The sequence below is a fragment of the Macaca thibetana genome, chromosome 14 (assembly GCF_024542745.1).
Source record: "Macaca thibetana thibetana isolate TM-01 chromosome 14, ASM2454274v1, whole genome shotgun sequence".
Classification (NCBI taxonomy): domain Eukaryota; kingdom Metazoa; phylum Chordata; class Mammalia; order Primates; family Cercopithecidae; genus Macaca; species Macaca thibetana.
The window spans coordinates 105,691,647-105,711,201 of NC_065591.1; the positions used below are offsets into that span (position 1 = coordinate 105,691,647).

General features: G+C 46.1%; 2 protein-coding genes across 13 annotated transcripts in view; one reads left to right on the forward strand and one right to left on the reverse strand.

The window, feature by feature from the left end:
• Positions 1-1,102, reverse strand: part of USP28 (ubiquitin specific peptidase 28) — a 77,127-nt gene extending 76,025 nt beyond the window's left edge. For 10 of the 12 annotated variants that reach the window (XM_050758080.1, XM_050758074.1, XM_050758078.1 and 7 more), the window contains exon 1: positions 975-1,053. Coding sequence is in view for 2 of the 12 variants with exons in the window: in XM_050758069.1 (XP_050614026.1) it covers positions 975-1,031 (57 nt within the window). In the remaining 10 variants the exon portion in view is untranslated. Of the gene's footprint in view, positions 1-974 lie in introns of all 12 variants that reach the window. The other 2 variants (XM_050758069.1, XM_050758068.1) reach the window with 2 other exon arrangements.
• Positions 1-19,555, forward strand: part of REXO2 (RNA exonuclease 2) — a 1,032,599-nt gene that overhangs the window by 452,311 nt on the left and 560,733 nt on the right. The window lies entirely within an intron of this gene.

A 19,555-nucleotide genomic window follows, 5' to 3' on the forward strand; every position in this document is an offset into this window, starting at 1 on the left:
ACTACTGGCCTTCCAGACAAAAGAGTAAAAAGATATAAAAGGATTCTCACCTGAAGGTATCTATCTGCCAGCTTTGTATGACAAATATAAAGTGTCTCACTTCCAAACTCGTATTTGAATAACTGGCACAGATTTCCCATTTTGTCTTGAAAAAGTGCAGTACTTGAGGGGTGAGGAGGTGGTGTTAAGTTATAACATTCCGAAGTAACACTAGAAGACATGCTCAAATTGCCCTCTTCCCAAGTTTCTTAATACAGACATTAGCTCTTCTCCCAAACCAGGGTTCTTTCACTCTCACCATCTTAACTCAGAAGTCCTTGTATTGATTTCAGTCTTCTTAGACATTGGGAACAGGAGAGCATTATCAGTAGAATTTCTATTCATCACGCTGCTCCTCCCCCTTCTTAAAAATCTAGAGTGATGAATGCAATAATTGGGGAGGCTGCGCTGTTTTGTTTTCAAAGCTGGGTGGGGAGGGAGGGAAGTGGTGGTAACTGGGACCCCTGGTCTTATAGAAGACGGTGATAATTCCGGACTTTAAGTGAAATAACTTCGGTCTGCTTTAACCTTTTAAAAACGCCGCCATAAAACCGATTTAAAAGTCAAAGCAAAACAAAACAAAACCAACCAACGCTGCCGCTTTCGGAAGTTTCTCACCCCGGTCGGGGCCCAGGAGCGCTCACCTTACTGATCCCTGCGGCGGAGAACCCCACGTCCAGCCCTTTATATTTGGTTTTCCAAAATCTGGAAATCCCCCTACAACTTCAGCTCGCCCACGGACGCAAAAATGCAGTCCTCAATCTCCGCGGCCCGAGCCCCGCAGAGCCCTCGGCCTTCTCACCCACGCTCGCGGGCGCACCCCCTGTCCCGCCCGGCCGCGGCGCCCTCCGCAGCCCGCAGCCCCGCAGGCCCCGCACGCTCCCCTCAGGGCCTGGAGCCCGCCCCCAGCTCCCGCTCGCCGTCGCTGAGCCCACCGAGCTGTGGCCGTCGGCCGCGCCGGCCGCGTCGTCCTGCTGCAGCTCCGCAGTCATGGCCGAGGCGCCCAGCCGCGGGTCACCCGTCTCCCGCCGCTGCCACCGCCGGCCCAGCCTCTCAGGACTAGACCCCGCCCCCGCCCTCCACCCGGCTCCGTCCCGCCCCCGCCCTCCACTCCGCTCCGTCCCGCCCCCGCCCGCCGCGCGCGCCAGAGGCCCGGCCCACATGCCCCGCCCCCGGCATGCGCGCGCACGCAAGGCGCGTGGCCCGGGGCCGAACAGTTCTGCGTGCTCCCGCGCACGCCCGGCTGACCAGACGTCGGTCACGTGACCCCGGCCCCGCCTGTAGCTCTCGGTGGGCTTCACAGCCCGTGGTGGTTGCGGGCTACGCTGCTAGTACCCGGGAACTGGATTTGCGAATCCTGGGAGCCGCGTTCCTGAGTCTTCTCCGCTCTCTGCCCTCAAAACCTCATTTCTAGGACTGACCTCCGGCTCCACCCTCCCTCCACGGGCGAGTTAAAGCTGCTCCCCCGCTGTGGGAAACTGCCGAATGACCGTGGAATAAAGGATTTGCCACCAGGCTTTGTGGCCATTTCCAACTCCAGTGACGTGAAAAAGTGTTCACCATCTTGAAGGAGAGATGGAGGATGAATGCAGTCGCTTGTCTAAAGCTAACCAAACGGACCAAAGCCTCCGTTCATGGGTGCCCCGCGTGGTGCCCTTAACCTTGATGCTGTTAACCTGGGCATGAAAGGAAAAATTACAGAGTTTTTCCATTTTCGATTTTCAGAAGTTCAAACTAAAATTTTGTGTTACTTTGTTATGTTTGAGGCAGATATTTACGATTTCATATTAAAAGACCACGTGCTCCTATTGAATTGTTTTTTATTTGGTTGTTTGGTTTTGGGGTTTTTTTTTTTTTTTGGTTTTTTTTGAGACAGAGTCTCACTCTGTCGCCCAGGCTGGAGTGCAGCCGCACGATCTTGGCTCACTGCAACTTACGCCTCCTGGGTTCAAGCGATTCTCCTGAGTAGCTGGGATTACAGGCACGCTCTACCACACCCAGGGTTTCACCATGTTGCCCAGGCTGGCCTCGAATTCCTGACCTCCAGTGGTCCGCCCGCCTCGGCCTCCCAAAGTGCTGGGATAACAGACATGAGCCACCGCGCCTGGCCTGAATTGTATTTTCAACAACTGTGTGGGAATTGTGATTACTCAGCCCTTTAAGATACAAATGTGTCATGATGGCAAACCCACTTGACAGCATGCTGGGTGTCCCAAATCTGCGTAGAGGCTGAGTGTGGAAGGGCATCTTTTAAGAGTAGCACTTACACCCTTGCCCTGGTCTGGTCTGGCTCTCAAGCTACACTTTTAAGTGTGAATTTAACATAGACTGTGGCCTTTCCTATACTCCTGGCATTGTTGTCGCTGGGATTGTTATGTTTCACCTGCAGGCCTCACTAGTCTGCATGCGGGCACAGTTTGTGACAAAAGGAAACAGGTACAGGTCAGGTGCAGCTCCCAGGAGAGGCCAGATTACTCTCGGGCCTGGACTAGGACTGCTGCTACTTCCACCACCTGGAGATACAGGGATCCCCTTCCCCTGGCAGATTAACTGGCAGATTAGCATGGTTGCAGTGATACTACCTTGGAATCTTCCACATTCAACAGGCTGTTTGTGTCTGCGATTTGTAGGACTTTTTATGTTTGTGGCTCTGCCATTTTTCTTTTCCTCATGAGTGACTGTGTTTATGGCCTCAACCTGGGTGTCATTGCAGAACAGGTTGATTTCAGATTGATGTTGGTTTTCTTTTTTGTTGTTGTTGTTGTTTTGTTTTTGTTTTTTTGTTTTTTGAGACAGGGTCTCGCTCTGTCATCCAGACTGAAATACAGTGGTGAGATCACGGCTCACTGCAGCCTTGAATTCCTGGGCTCAAACGGTCCAACTGCCTCAGCCTCTGAAGCAGCAGGGACTTCACACGTGTGCCATGCCCAACCAATTTTTGTGTCTTTTTTGTGGCGATGGGATCTCACTATGTTGCCCAAGATGGTCTCAAACTTCTGGTCTCAAGCAGTCCTCCTGCCTTGGCCTCCCAAAATGTGGGGATTACGGACATGAGTCACCACACCCAGCCCACATTGATTTCTGAGTCTCGCTTATTTGCAGCATTGCCTATTTCTACACTGCTAGAATGCTTTATTTACCATGTCTCTGGAGCAACCCTTGTTTGTGTTTACACATGCATTTTAGGAAATTGCATGTTCATTGTGTGTAAGTGGTGTCAAAACCTATAACCCTTTGTATTAGTCTGTTCTCCCATTGCTATAAAGAACTACCTGAGCCTGGGTAAGTTATGAAGAAAAGAGGTTTGACTCAGGAGCATAACAGGAAGCAAGACTGGGAGGCCTCAGGAAATGTACAATCGTGGTAGAAGGCAAAGGGGAAGCAGGCATGTCTTCCCATGGCAGAGTAGGAGAGATAGAACAAAAGCAAAAGTCACACACACACACACACACACACACACAAAGATCTCATGAGAACTCACTATCACGAGAAATGCATGGGGAAAATCCACCCCATAATCCAATCATGTCCCACCAGGTCCCTCCCCTGGCAAGGTCTCCGACATGGCCTGGAGACATTTTTCCCATGGTCTTGGGGATTCACATTAGGCTTCTTGCTACTTATGCAAATTTCTACAGCTGGCATGAATTTCTCCCCAGAAAATGGGTTTTTCTTTTCTTTTTTCTTTTCTTTTTCTTTTTCTTTTTTTTTTTTTTTTTTTTTTTTTGAGGCGGAGTCTTGCTCTTGCTCTGTTACCCAGGCTGGAGTGCAGTGGCGCCATCTCGGCTCACTGCAACCTCCGCCACCTGGGTCCAAGCCATTCTCCTATCTCAGCCTTCTGAGTAGCTGGGACTACAGGAACCCGCCACCACGCCCAGCTAATTTTTGTATTTTTAGTAGAGACGGGGTTTCACCATGTTGACCAGGATGGTCTTGATCTCTTGACCTCGTGATCCACCTACCTTGGCCTCCCCAAGTGCTGAGATTACAGGCATGAGCCACCGCGCTCAACCAGGTTTTTCTCTTTTCTATCACATTGTCAGAGTGCAAATTTTCCAAAATTTATGCTGTGTTTCCTTTTTAAAACTGAAAGCTTTTAACAGCACCCAAGTCACCTTTTGAATGCTTTGCTGCTTAGAAATTTTTTCCACCAGATACCCTAAATTATCTCTCTCAAGTTCAAAGTTCCACAGATCTCTAGGGCAGGGGCAAAATGCCACCAGTCTCTTTTGCTAAAAGATAACAAGAGTCACCTTTGCTCCAGTTCCCAACAAGTTCCTCATCTCCATCTAAGACCACCTCAGCCTGGACCTTATTGTTCATATCAGTATCAGCATTTTCATTAGAGCCATTCAATAAGTGAGGTTGGGTGAAGGTACAGCCAAACCATATCAAAAAATTAGCCAGGTGCGGTGGCTCGTGCCTGTAGTCTCAGCTACTTGGGAGACAGAGGGAGGCGAATCACCTGAGCCCAGGACGTTAAGGCTGCAGTGAGCCTAGATCACACCACTGTACTCCAGCCTGGGTGATGGATTGAGACCCTGTCTCAAAAAAAAAAAAAAAAAGACCACCAGACCTCCTACACCCTTATCTCTGAAAGAGATGTGTACAGGCCCTTTGGTAAATTTAGACCCTGAGTTTTGATTAAACCTCTTTCTGCTGGATGGTTGTAAACAGGGCTCCAGATCTAATAAATATAATTAATTTGGGACTGGATCTGATAAATCCTGTTAGCCTCCTTTAACTTCCACTTGGTGCTGGACATGGTAATCAGCTAGACACACCCTGTCCTACCACAACATTTAATGAGCAAGTCTACATCAGTGCTTGGTCATCAGTTGGCAAGTCTCATAGTGATCAAATATCAAAAGTGGATATCACAGAACATGTGCCGTCACCACAGAAAATCCCATCTCATTCCTCTTAAGGGCTTATACATGAAGGCTCTAGAATAATTCTATTATTAGTCAATAATCATTTCAAGAGTATCCAGGGGAGAAAGTAATATTGATAAGAAGCAATAATAAACAATCGGTGTGTTTAAACAGGGAATAATTTGCAGAGTATTCTCCCAGAGAGGAAATTGACTTTTTTTCTTTTCCTGGAAAACCTTTTGTCCCAATGCTAAGTTATTTTTTTTTATTTATTTATTTTTCCCGAGACAGAGTCTTGCTCTATTGCCCAGAGCTGAAGTGCAGTGGCGTGATCTCGGCTCACTGCAACCTCTGCCTCCCGGGTTCAAGCCATTCTCCTGCCTCAGCCTCCCGAGTAGCTGGGATTACAGGCATGCACCACCATGCCCGGCTAATTTTTGTATTTTTAGTAGAGACGGGGTTTCACCATGTTGGCCAGGCTGGTCTTGAACTCCCCGCCTCGGCTTTCCAAAGTGCTGGGATTACAGGCGTGAGCCACTGCACCCAGCCTATAAGTTATTTTTTGAGTCAATGGATTTCTCCTCTGATTTACTGCAAATCCAAAATATAATTTGTATTATAATAAAATGATCTTGTTTGAATGATTGAATTCTTGTGTGGATTGAGGAGCTAAGTGACAATGAAGGGAAAATGTTAGGAAAAGAATAGAGGCCGGGTGCGGTGGCTCAAGCCTGTAATCCCAGCACTTTGGGAGGCCGAGACGGGCGGATCACGAGGTCAGGAGTTCGAGACCATCCTGGCTAACACGGTGAAACCCCGTCTCTACTAAAAAATACAAAAAAAAAAAAAAAAAAAACTAGCCGGGCGAGGTGGCGGGCGCCTGTAGTCCCGGCTACTCGGGAGGCTGAGGCAGGAGAATGGCGTAAAAACCCGGGAGGCAGAGCTTGCAGTGAGCTGAGATCCGGCCACTGCACTCCAGCCTGGGCGACACAGCGAGACTCCGTCTCAAAAAAAAAAAAAAAGAAAAGAATAGAGAAAAGAAGAAATAAAGAAACATGTTTCTTCTCTGCTTCACTCTAAATGTTTTTTGCCAGTGGCTTCTGAGCAACTGGATTTGAAAGCCGCAGGCTATGACTGATTGACAGGTGTGACTGCTCTTTAAGCTATGGATTCCTTTCCAGGAATGATCTAGTCAGAAATGTCCCTAAGGGCCAGCTCCTCAGCAGCTAGGAAAATGGCCTTTGAGGGATAAAATACAAGTATTTCAGTAATAACCCCTAGATTAAAGAGTTTACTTATTTAAGGTTAAATTATAGGTGTTAAGAAAATGTTTCAGAAAAGGATCTATGGTTGGTTGAAAAATAAATGGATTTCCAATCTGCCTCAAATGTGTAATGTAGGCAATGTAGTGTGTGGAGAATTGAAATAGCTTTTGGTAAAGTTAATGAGTTCATTTTAGAAGTACAGTTACCTAGGCTGGTGTGGTGGCTCACGCCAGTAATCCTAGCACTTTGGGAGGCCAAGGTGGGTGGATCACGAGGTCAGGAGATCAAGACCATCCTGGCCAACATGGTGAAACTCCGTCTCTACTAAAAATACAAAAATTAGCCGGGCGTGGTGGCGTGTGCCTATAGTCCCAGCCAACCAGAAATCACAGGCAGACAACTGTTCAAATCATGTTCAAATAAGGCAAATGCCAAGCTGCAACCAATCCAGCTATTTCTGTACCTTACTTCCCTCACTTCTGTTTTCTTTTGTTTACTATTTTATTTTTATTTATTTATTTTTTTTGAGGCAGGAGAATCACTTGAACCTGGGAGGTGGAGGAGGTTGCAGTGAGCCAAGATTGCGCCACTGCACTCCATCCTGGGTGACAGAGCAAGACTGTGTCTCAAAAAGGAAGAAGAAGAAAAAAAAAAGAAGTACAGTTAACGCGTATACACAGGGGATTGATTCCAGGACCTCCACCTGGCTCTACCATAATGAAGTCTGCACATACTCAAATTGTGAAGTTGACCCTGCAGAACCCACTTATAGGAAAACTCTACATACTCAGGTTTCATAACCCTTGAATACTGTTTGTGTGTTGTTTGTTTTTGAGACAGGGTATTTCTCTGTTGCCCAGGCTGGGGTGCAATGGCACGATCACAGCTCACTGCAGCCTGGAATTCCTGAGCTCAAGCGATCCTCCCACCTTGGCCTCCCAAAATGTTGGGATTACAAGTGTGAGCCACTGCACCCAGCCTGAATACAGTATTTTTGATGCACGTGTGTATTTTGATCTGCATATAAGTGGACCCATGCAATTAAAATCCATGTTCTCGGCCGGGCATGGTGGCTCATGCCTGTAATCCCAGCACTTTGGGAGGCCGAGGCGGGTGGATCACGAGGTCAGGAGATCGAGACCATCCTGGCTAACACAGTGAAACCCTGTCTCTACTAAAAATACAAAAAATTGGCCAGGCGTGGTGGCAGGTGCCTGTAGTCCCAGCTACTTGGGAGGCTGAGGCAGGAGAATGGCGTGAACCCGGGAGGCGAAGGTTGCAGTGAGCCGAGATCGCGCCACTGCACTCCAGCCTGGGCGACAGAGTGAGACTCCGTCTCAAAAAAAAAAAAAAAAAAAAAAAAAAAAAAAAACCCTGTGGACTCTATTTGGCTTTGGTATTCAGAATATGAACTCTCCGTGGCTGACATTTATAATTCCGGCACCTTGGGGGGTTGAGGTGGGAGGATCACTTCAGGCTAGGAGTTCCAGACCAGTCCAGGCGATATAGCAAGATGCCATCTCTACAAAACCTACAAAAATCAGCTGGGCATGGGTGGTGCACACCTATAGTCCCAGCTACTCCAGAGGCGGAGGCAGGATGATCACTTGAGCCCAGGAAATCGAGGCGGCAGCGAGCTATGATTATGCCACTGCACTCCAGCCTGGGTAACAGGGTGAGACCCTGTCTCTAAAAAGAAAATAATAATTTTATTGATCTGGTACTTAACTCTGGAAGAAAAGAGAACTATTATTATTATTTATTTCTTTTTTTATTTTTGAGATGGAGCTTCGCTCTTGTTGCCCAGGCTGAAGTGCAGTGGCACGATCTCAGCTCACTGCAACCTCCGCCTCCCGGGTTCAAGCAATTCTCCTGCCTCAGGCTCCAGAGTAGCTGGGATTACAGGTATGTGCCACCACGCCCAGTTAATTTTGTATTTTTAGTAGAGAGGGGTTTCTCCATGTTGGCCAGGATGGTCTCAAACTCCCAACCTCAGGTGATTTCCCCCCCTCCGCCCCGAACCCACCTCAGCCTTCCAAAGTGCTGGGATTACAGGTGTGAGTCACCGCGCCCGGCCTGAGAACTATTTTTTTTTTTTGAGAACTATTTTTAATTGGGAGGCTGAAGTTCTGGGATCACTTGAACACAGGAGTTCAAGGCTACAGTGAGCCAAGATTGTACCACCGCACTCCAGCCTGGATGACAGAGACAGACCCCATCTATAAAAGTAAATAAAATAAAATACAACATTTTTAGAGGAGGTAATAGCTAACATTATCGAGCACTTAGGTCAGGTGGTTCTCTGAGTACTTTGCACATAGGAACTGATTTTATTCTCACAATACCCTATAAAGTAAGTGCTGTTAGTATTATAGTAGAACCTGCTTTACAAGTGAGGAAACCACCACAGACAGATTAAGTAATTTGCCCAAGGTCTTTCTAAAACAGCACTCTAACTCAAACATTTAAGCTCTCTCTTAAGGAGATTCAGGTTTAGAGAAATCCTAATTGAGAAAGATGAATAATTAGGGAGAAAACTGCCTCCAAAGACTTCTCTGGCCAGGTGGCAAGGTGGCTCACCCCTGCAATCCCAGCACCTTGGAAAGCTGAGGTGGGTGGATCATCTGAGGTCAGGAGTTTGAGACTAGCCTGGCCAACATGGTGAAACCCTGCCAGTACTAAAAATACAAAAAGTAGCTGGGTATGGTGGCGGGCGGCTATAATCCCAGCTACTCGGGAGCCTGAGGCAGGAGACTTGCTTGAACCCGGGAGGCGAAGGTTGCAGTGAGCCAAGATTGCACCATTGCATTCCAGCCTGGGCGACAGAGCGAGACTCCTGGGGGTGGCACTGGAGCTGAGCTGACAAAGATAGGGAAAACTGAGGGGAAAAATGGGAGTTTTAGCACTGCTAAGTTTAGCTTAAAGCTGCCTCCTTGTATACTTTAAGTTCAGTCCAAAGAGTTCTCCATACATATTAGACCATAACTAACTGGACATGTAAATAGGCTGTTATCTACTCTTTTTTTTTTTTTTGTTACCCAGGCTGGAGTGCAGCAGTGCAGTCTCAGCTCAACACAACCTCCGCCTCTCTGGTTCAAGCGATTCTCCTGCCTTAACCTCCTGAGTAACTGAGATTACAGGTGCCTGCCACCACACCTGGCTAATTTTTGTATTTTTAGTAGAGATGGGGTTTCACCATGTTGGCCAGGCTGGTGTTGAACTCCTGACCTCAGGTGATCCACCCGCCTCAGCCTCGCAAAGTGCTGGGATTACAGGCGTGAGCCACTGCGTCCAGCCTGTTACCTACTCTTGTACCAACCAGATCGTTTCAGAAATCACAGGCAGACAACTGTTCAAATCATGTTCAAATAAGGCAAATGCCAAGCTGTTTCTGTACCTCACTTCCCTCACTTCTGTTTTCTTTACTTTTTTTTTTTTTTGAGACAGAGCCTCACTCTGTCGCCTAGGCTGGAGTGCAGTGGCACAACCTCGGCTCATTGCAGCCTCCGCCTGCTGGGTTCAAGCGATTCTCCTGCCTCAGCCTCCCAAGTAGCTGGAATTACAGGCGTGCCCCACCACACGCTGCTAATTTTTGTGTTTTTAGTAGAGATGGGATTTCATCATGTTGGCCAGGCTGATCTTGAACTCCTGGCCTCAAGGGATCTGCCTGCCTCCTTGACCTCCCAAAGTGCTGGGATTACAGGCGTGAGCCACTGCGCCCAGCCTTACTTCTGTTTTCTGTAGGTCATTTTCTTCTGTTTGTTAATAAACGTTATTGGAGGCCGGGCCTGTAATCCCAGCACTTTGGGAGGCTGAGGTGGGCGGATCACGAGGTCAGGCGTTCGAGACCAGCCTGGCCAACGTGGTGAAACCCCGTCTCTACTAAAAATACTAAAGTTAGCCAGGCATGGTGGCACACGCCTGTAATTCTAGCTACTCAGGAGGCTGAGGCAGGAGAATTGCTTGAACCCAGGAGGTACAAGTTGCAGTGAGCTGAGATTGAGCCAATAAACTCTAGTCTGGGCAACAGAGCAAGACTCCATCTCAGAAAAAAAACATAATAAATAATAAATAAATAAACATTATCTGATCAGGTAGCAGCCCTGGAGTTACTCTGAACTTTTTCTGGTTCAGGGCACTGTCCAGTTCTCGAATTGTCCTTTGCTCTGTTAAACGCTGTTAAATTTGTCTAAAGTTTTTTCTTCTAACAGCACTCATTCAGAAGACTAGTTACAATTAGAGTAACCACAAGTTCCAGTTTGCCTGGGGCAACCTGATTTACCCCTGTTTTCCCAGTATGCTTATCGGTAACTCCTCCTTTCTCAAATTTCCAGATTTGAATAATAAAGCAGTTTCATCTTAAACTTAAGCAATGGTCCTAGAGAATATTGACGTTTTATTCCCAAAAGTCTTTCTTTTTTTCCGAGGTGGAGTCTCACTCTGTGACCCATGCTGGAGTGCAGTGGCACAATCTGGGCTCCCCGCAACCTCTGTCTCCCGGGTTTAAGCGATTCTCCCACCTCAGTCTCCCGTGTGGCTGGGATTACAGGCGCCTGCCACTACACCTGGCTAACTTTTGTACTTCCAGTAGAAGTGGCTTTTCCCCATGTTTGCAAGTCTGGTCTCAAACACCTGACCTCAGGTGATCTGCCTGCCTCGGCCTCCCAAAGTGCTGGGATTATAGGCATGAGCCACAGCACCTGGCCCCAGAAGCCTTATAGATACAGCTAAAATGCAAATTTTGAGCCAAGTCTGAGAAATATGCTTTCTTAACAAGCACTGGTTAATCTGTTTCTAGAGAACACAGACGGGAAGCAGAGGGTACCTCCCTGAGAGTGGATGGGATCATTTATTGCCTTAAGTTTCATTTGCTTAAAGGACTGCAGCTTTTTCACTTTTGTAAAAGACTGTAAACCAACAACTATTGGCATTTAAGGTTAGGATTTAAGGATGTCGGATGGTCATCCCTTGGGAGATGGAGATGATGTGGTGTTGGAAGAAGAGACGGTATTTGATGGCCCCTGCCAGAGGGGTAAAATGCTGAGGACTGAAGTTGAATGGGCCTTTTTGTTTCCATTTGAGAGGAGAGTTCAGAATTTCAGACCTGAAATGGCCATGGAAGAACTCTGAAGTCCTGGAATCATTGGTTTTTTGTGGTGTTTGTAGTCTCCTATACTTCTCCAGGAGTAACACATAGCAAGAAACTTAAAACCAAAGGAACAAGGTGCTTAATAGAAAGACTATTTGGACTCTTCTGCCATTTTTGTGTAGAGAGGGTGTCAGTTGCTCTAAGGAGTACAAGTATTGAATTCTGGAGCCAGCAGATCAGAGAATTGGTCTATTCAAATGAAGACTTTCTGGTAACAAAGAATAAAAAGCTTTAGAAAAGTACTTCAGGGCAGGGTGCAGTGGTTCACACCTGTAATCCCAACACTTCTGAGGAGGCGGAGGTGGTGGATCGCCTGAGGTCAAGGAAATCAAGACCAGCCTGACCAACATGGTAAAACCTAGTCTCTACTAAAAATACAAAAATTATCTGGGCATGGTGGCAGGTGCCTTTAATCCCAGCTACTTGGGAGGCTGAGGCAGGAGAATCGCTTGAACCTGGGAGGCGGAAGTTGCAGTGAGCTGAGATCAAGCCATTGCACTCCAGCATGGGTGAGAGTAAGACTGTGTCTCAAAAAATAAAAATAAAAAAGAACAGTACTTCAGCTTAAAATCGCTAGCCATGGGCCGGGCACAGTGACTCATGCCTGTAGTCCCAGCACTTTGGGAGGCTGAGGCGGGTGGATCACCTGAGGTCAGGAGTTCGAGACCAACTAGCCAGTGGTGAAACGCTATCTCTATTAAAAATTCAAAAAAATTATCTGGGTGTGGTGGCGATTCCCCATAATCCCAGCTACTCGGGAGGCTGAGGTAGGAGAATCACTTGAACCTGGGAGGCGGAGATTGCAGTGAGCCAAGGTCGTGCCATTGCACTCCAGCCTGGGCAACAAGAACGAGACTCTATCCCTAAATAAATAAATACATAAATAAAATTGCTAAATAAAATTGCTAGCCACGGGCCCAGCACAGTGGCTCATGCCTGTAGTCCCGGCACTTGGGAAGGCCGAGGCAGGTGGACCACTTGAGGCCAAGACTTCTAGACCAGACTGGTCAACATGGTGAAACCTCATCTCTACTAAAAATACAAAAATTAATCGGCGTGGTGGTGCACACTTGTAATCCCAGCTACTCTGGAGGCTGAGGTATGAGAATTGCTTGAATCCGGCAGGCAGAGGGTGCAGTGAGCTGACATCAGGCCACTGCACTCCAGCCTTGGTGACAGAGTGACACTCTATCTCCAAAAAAAAAAAAAAAAAAAAAAAAAAAATTGCTAGCCATGTTTTTTAAAGTGGAAGAGTCTCAACTTTTATTTCCTCAGCTTTGTGAAAAGATGAATAGTGTTACCAACAACTCTTCTGTTATACAAAATATTCTTATTTCATTGGTAAGACAGAATGGGATGATGGCAAAAACCAATCCCATCTGACTTGATGCTGATGAATCTGAATGATCTAGTTATGAGCTTATCTGAAGAACATAATGAAAATATTTTGAACATTATGTGTTGGCACTTGAATACTTTTTAATTTTAATTTTAACTTTTTTTTTTGGTAGAGACAGTGTCTTGCCATGTTGCCTAGGTTAGTCTTGAACTCCTGGCCTCAAATGATCCTTCCACTTCTGTCTCCCAGAGTGCTGGAATTACAGTCATGAGCCACTGTGCCAGCCAAGTTTTAATTATTACATTTAAAGAAAAAAACCTAAATATGCATTACTCCAACTGGAAAGAGTAAAGAGCCACTTTTCCATCACTTTGAGGACACTACTGAATAAGCATACACATTCAGAGCAGATTCTGGGGATTGCCAGAGAGAGATTTCTTGGAACAAAAGTTTAACAAATGTGACACTTTTGTTTCATATGAGCAAAGTTATGACATATCTCTTGCCTTTTCTACCCATGTACACAGGTGTCTTATTCCATTTGTGTTGCTATAACAGAATGCCACAGACATGGTTACTTATAGAGAAAAGAAATTTATTTCTGACAGTTCTGGAAGCTTTTGTCCAAAGTTGAGGTGTTGGCATTTTGCGAGGGTCTTCTTGCTGAATCATCTCATGGCAGAAGGCAAAAATGAAAAGGCGCTCACGTGACAGCAAGAGTGGGCAAGAGGGGGCTTACCCTGGTTTTATCGGAACCCACTCTTGTGAAAATGGCATTAATCCATTCATAAGGGCAGAACCCTCGTGGCCTAATCACTGTCACTCGGGCTGGAGTGCAGTGGCCCAATCTCGGCTCACTGCAACCTCTGCCTGCCAGGCTTAAGTGAGGTTCTCACCTCAGCCTTCCAAGTGGCTGGGACCACAGGTGTGTGTCACCACATCTAGCGAATTTTTTTTGTATTTTTTTGTACACACAGGGTTCACCATATTGCCCAGGTTGGTCTTGAGCTCCTGGGCTCAAGCGACCCACCTGCCTTGGCCTCCCAAAGTACTGGTATTACAGATGTGAACCACTGCACCCAGCCTTCCCATCTGGGTGAGCCACTGCACCCAGCCATTACCATCACAATGACAATTACATTTCAACCTGAGTTTTGGAGGAGACATTCAAACTATAGAAAGATGTTGGGGTCTCTGTGTTGGTTATCATAAAAACTAAAAATCTAGGCCAGGCATGGTGGCTCATGCCTGTAATCCCAGCACTTTGGAAGGCCGAGGCGAATGGATCACCTGAGGTCAGGAGTTCGAGACCAGTCTGGCCAACATGGCGAAACCCTGGCCAACATGGCGAAACCCTGTCTCTACTAAAAGCCCAAAAATTAGCCGGGCACAGTGGTGCACACCTGTAATCCCAGCTACTAACGAGGCTGAGGCAGGAGAATCACTTGAACCCAGGAGGTATAGGTTGCAGTGAGTGGAGATCATGCCATAACACTCCAGCATGGGCAACAAGAGTGAAACTCTGTCAAAAAAAAAACAAAAACTACCGAATGTATGACTTGAAGTACTGCTTATTGGAGGATTTTCCTTCACCAGTGTCCTTTGGTGCCATATATACTTTGTCTAAGGATACAGTACATGTTTTGAACCAGAGACCACTCCTATGGTGCTATTTTCTCTATAGCTAGAACACAAGGGTTTGAGAATGAAGGACTGAAAGTAGGAGTGGCTCATAAAAACAGAGTGAAAATAGTTTTGTGGGGCCAGGCACAGTGGCTCATGCCTATAGTCCCAGCACTTTGGGAGGCCGAGGCAGGCGGATCACGAGGTCAGGAGTTCGAGACCAGCCAGGCCAACATGGTGAAACTCTGTCTCTACTAAAAATACAAAAATTAGCTGGGCGTGGTGGCATGCACCTGTAGTCCCAGCTACTCGGGAGGCTGAGACAGGAGAATTGCTTGAACCTGGGAGGCGGAGGTTGTAGTTAGCCAAGATCACACCACTGCACTCCAGCCTGGGTGAGAGAGCAAGCAAAAAAAAAAAAAAAGAGTCCTAAATTATAAACAACCCACATGTGCATCAACAGGAGATCAGATAAACTGTGTTGTATCCATATGATAAAATATCATTCAGCAATAAAAATCAATGAATTATTGATACATGTAACAACATATTCAAATTTCAAAAACATTAAGTTGGGAGAAAGAAGTCTGACGTAAAAGGGTACATACTATATAATTCTATTATATGAAGCTCTAAAACAGGAAAAGGACATGAAGGAACTTTTCAGAAATGCTTTATATCTTGATTAGGGTGTTGGGGTATTGGTTACATGAATGTATACATTTTTCAACACCCAACTGCTATGGTTTGAATGTGTCTCCCAAATTTTGTGTGTTGGAAACTTAATCTCCAAATTCACATGTTGATGATATTTGGAGGTGAAGCTTTTGGGAGGTCATTAGAATTCAATAAGGTTATCAGGGTGGAGCCTCCGTGATGGTCCTGGTGGCTATATATATATATATATATATTTTTTTTTTTTTTGAGACAGAGTCTCGCTCTGTTGCCCAGCCTGGAGTGCAGTGGTACCATCTCAACTCGCTGCAACCAGGTTCAAGCAATTCTCTGCCTCCACCTCCTGAGCAGCTGGGATTACAGCCCACCACCACGCCCGGCTGATTTTTGTATTTTTAGTGGAGATGGGGTTTCACCATCTTGGCCAGGCTGGTCTTGAACTCCCGACCTCATGATCCACCCGCCTCAGCCTCCCAAAGTGCTGGGATTACAGGCGTGAGCCACCACACTGGGCCTAAAATGAGATCTTTAGTGTGGGCCCAAACCTATTATGACGCATGCCCTTATACTATTATGACTCATGCCCTGACACAGAGAGGAGATTAGGACACAGAAAACACAGATGGAGGGCAGCCGTGTGAGGACACAGTGAAAAGGCAGCCATCTGTAAGCCAATGAGAGAGGCCTCAGGAGAAACTAACTCTGCTGACACTTTGATTCTGGACTTCCAGTCTCCAGAACTGTGAGAAAATAAATTTCCATCGTCTAAGCTACCAAATCTATGATAGAACAAAGTCTACTTTGTTATAGTAGCCTTAGTAGACTGAAATGTACATATTCTATTCAATAAGGCTAATGGTTGAATTTAACAACTATTCATTGAACACACATTTTACTGTGCTAGATGCTGACTGGATGATTAAGACATGGCCTCTTTCCCTTAAACGCAGGCAGACATGGTGGCAAGGAATGATTCTGTGCAGGCCACCAATGTACACACACTGTCAGCTTATATTCCTCTACATACAGTCATGTGTCTTAACGACAGGGATATGTTCTGAGAGATATGTCGTTAGGCAACTTCATTGTGTGAACATCAGAGAGCGCACTTACACAAACCTAGATGGTACAGCCTACTACGCACATACGCTTTATGGTATAGTCTATTGCTCCTAGACTACAAACCTGTTCAGCATGTTATTACACTGAATACCATAGGCAATTGTAAAACAGTGGCAAGTATTTGTGTAGCTAAACATACTATGTGTATCTAAACATAGTAAAATATGGTATAGAAATAAAAAATGGTACACTTATACAGGGCAACTCCATTATAATCACTTACATAGGATTATAATCTCTTAACCGGACCCCTATTGTATATGTGGTCCGTTGACTGAAACATCCTTATGTGGTGCATGACTGTACTTTACCTAATAGAAAGATATTGTTTTGGTACAAATATCACACCTGGCCGAATTACCGTGGTTTTAACAAAATCTTTTTTTTTTTCTTTTTGAGACAGTGTCGCTCTGTCACCCAGCCTGGAGTGCAGTGGTGTGATCTCAGCTCACCACAACTTCTACCTCCTGGGTTCAAGTGATTCTCCTGCTTCAGTCTCCCAAGTAGCTGGGATTACATGCATGTGCCACCACACCTGGCAATTTTTTTTTTTTTTTTTTGAGACAGAGTCTCACTCTATCACCAGGCTGGAGTACAGTGGCACAATCTCAGCTCACTGCAACCTCCACCTTCCAGGTTCAAGTGATTCTCCTGCCTCAGCCTCCTGAGTAGCTGGGATTATAGGTGCGTGCCACCACACCTGACTAATTTTTGTATTTTTAGTAGAGACAGGGTTTCACCACGTTGGCCAGGATGGTCTCAATCTCTTGACCTCGTAATCCATCCGCCTCGGCCTCCCAAAGTGCTGGAATTACAGGCGTAAACCACCATGCCCAGCCTTAATTTTTGTGTTTTTAGTAGAGACAGGGTTTCGCCATGTTGGACATGCTCTTCTCAAACTCCTGACCTCAGGTGATCTACCTGCCTTGGCCTTCCAAAGTGCTGGGATTATAGGCAGGAACCACCGCACCCGGCATAACAAAATCTTTTTAATTGTGAGTAACAGAAACCAGCACAAGTAGCTGTAAGTAAAAATGGAAGGGAAGGTTTTTTTTTTTTTTTTTTTTTTTTTTTGGAGGCCACAGAGCAGCCTCATAGTGTAGCTAGGCCACACAAGCCGTGAAGCCAGTTCCGAGAGACTCATCAGAAATCAAAATTGCTCCTCTCTTTGAGGCCACATGTGACTTTTCATCCTTGGTCTCTCCATAGACCTGTTTTCTTTTTTTCTTTCTTTCTTATTTTTTTTTTAGATGGAGTCTTGCTCTGTCACCCAGGCTGGAGTGCAGTGGTGTAATCTCGGCTAACTGCAACCTCCACCTCCCTGGTTCAAGCAATTCTCCTGCCTCAGCCTCCTGAGTAGCTGAGATTATAGGTGCATACCACCACACCTGACTAATTTTTGTATTTTTAGTAGAGACAGGGTTTCACCATGTTGGTCAGGTTGGTCTCGAACCCCTGACCTTGTGATCCGCCTGCCTCGGCCTCTCAAAGTGCAGGAATTACAGGAGTGAGCCCATAGGCCTGTTTTCTTTGCATTTTCTGTAGCCAATGTTATTTGTTTCTCTGTCGAAATGGTGGAAATTGGCATCATCCCAGCCCTGGGTCTACAACACTTCTTATTTCACAGCTACAGCACTGTTAATCAACTGGCTAGTGACTTACTGTCCTGGTTCCAAGTTTTAAGAAAGAGTCTAGTGGTCCGTTTGGACCAGGTGTTCACCCCTTATCCTATTTTCTTTCATCAGAGGAGGCCGAATAACAGTACATACATGGCCAATGAAGCTGGAGAAAAAGAAAATTCTCAAAGAAGGGAATTATTAATAGGGCAGGCGTCCCAAAAAGTTACTTTTACAAGCATCAAAATTGAATTGAATAGTAATGGAATGAAAGGAAGTTCATTCCATCCATCAGCAAGTGAATCTATTTATTTGCATTGATTTCGACTTGTGGCTTTCAAACCTAGTTGCACATTAGATTTACCTAAGGAGTTTCAAACACATGTCAGAGCCTGGGTCCCATCTTATACCATAACGTCAGAATCTATAGAGGTGGGACCCAGGTCACTTAAAAATACCCGATGAACCTCATGTGCTGCCATGCTTGCGGATTACTTGCTTAGACATCACACCAGTATAACTTAGACTTCAGATTTTTAAATTTCATATTTTATTCTTAAAATATTTGGTCAAGATAGTAACCATGTGGCTCTGCTAAAATTATGGCAAAGTCATCAACAAATATTTGGGGAAAGAGCTTTTTCCAGGAGGCGTAATATTTTTTTTTCTTCCTTTGAGATGGAGTTTGCACTGTTGCCCAGGCTGGAGTATAGTGGTGTGATCTTGGCTCACCACATCCTCCACCTGCTAGGCTTAAGCAATTCTCCTGCCTCAGCCTCCCAAGTAGCTGGGACTACAGGCAGGCACCACCATGCCTGGTTAATGTTTGTATTTTTAGTAGAGATGGGGTTTCACCATGATGGCCAGGCTGGTATCGAATTCATGACCTCAAGTGATCCGCCTGCCTTGGTCTCCCAAAGTGCTGGGATTACAGGTGTGAGCCACCGTGCCTGGCCAGGAGGAGTAATATTAATTTGAAAAAATCAATGCTGGGTGCGGTAGCTGACTCCTGTAATCCCAGCACTTTGGGAGGCCGAGATGGACAGATCATAAGGTCAGGAGTTTGAGACCAACCTGACCAACTTGGTGAAATCTCGTCTCTACTAAAAATACAAAATTTAGCTGGGCATGGTGGCTCGCACCTGTAATCCCAGCTACTCGGGAGCCTGGGGCAGGAGAATCACTTGAACCCGGGAGTGGGAGGTTGCAGTGAGCCAAGATCGTGCCATTGCACTCCAGCCTGGGTGACAGAGTGAGACTTCATCTTGGAAAAAAAAAAAAAAAAAAGCAATAAACCAGCTTGGCCAACATGACGAAACCCCATCTCTACTAAAAAATACAAATATTAGCCAGGTGTGATGGTTACAATCCCAAGGATGCCTGTGATCCCAGCTACTCGGGAGGCTGAAGCAGGAGAATCGCTTGAATCTGGGAGGTGGAGGTTGCAGTGGGCCCAGATCGCACCACTGCCCTCCAGCCTGGGTAAGAGACTGAGACTCCGTTTAAAAAGAAAAAAAAAAAAGAAAAAAGAAAAAAGCAACGTAACACAGAAATTAGTCAGGTGGGGTGGCATGCGTCTGTAATTCCAGCACTTTGGGAGGCTGAGGTGGGAGGATCACTTGAGGCTAGGAGTTGGAAACCAGCCTGACCAACATGGTGAAACCTCGTCTCTACTAAAAATACAAAAATTAGCCAGGTGTGGTGGTGGGTGCTTGTAATTCCAGCTACTCAGGAGGCTGAGGCCTGAGAATCGCTAGAACTGGGAGGCAGAGGTTGCAGTGAGTGGAGATCGCGCCACTGTACTCCAACCTGGGTGACAGAGTGAGACTCTTTTTTGTTGTTGTTGAGACGGA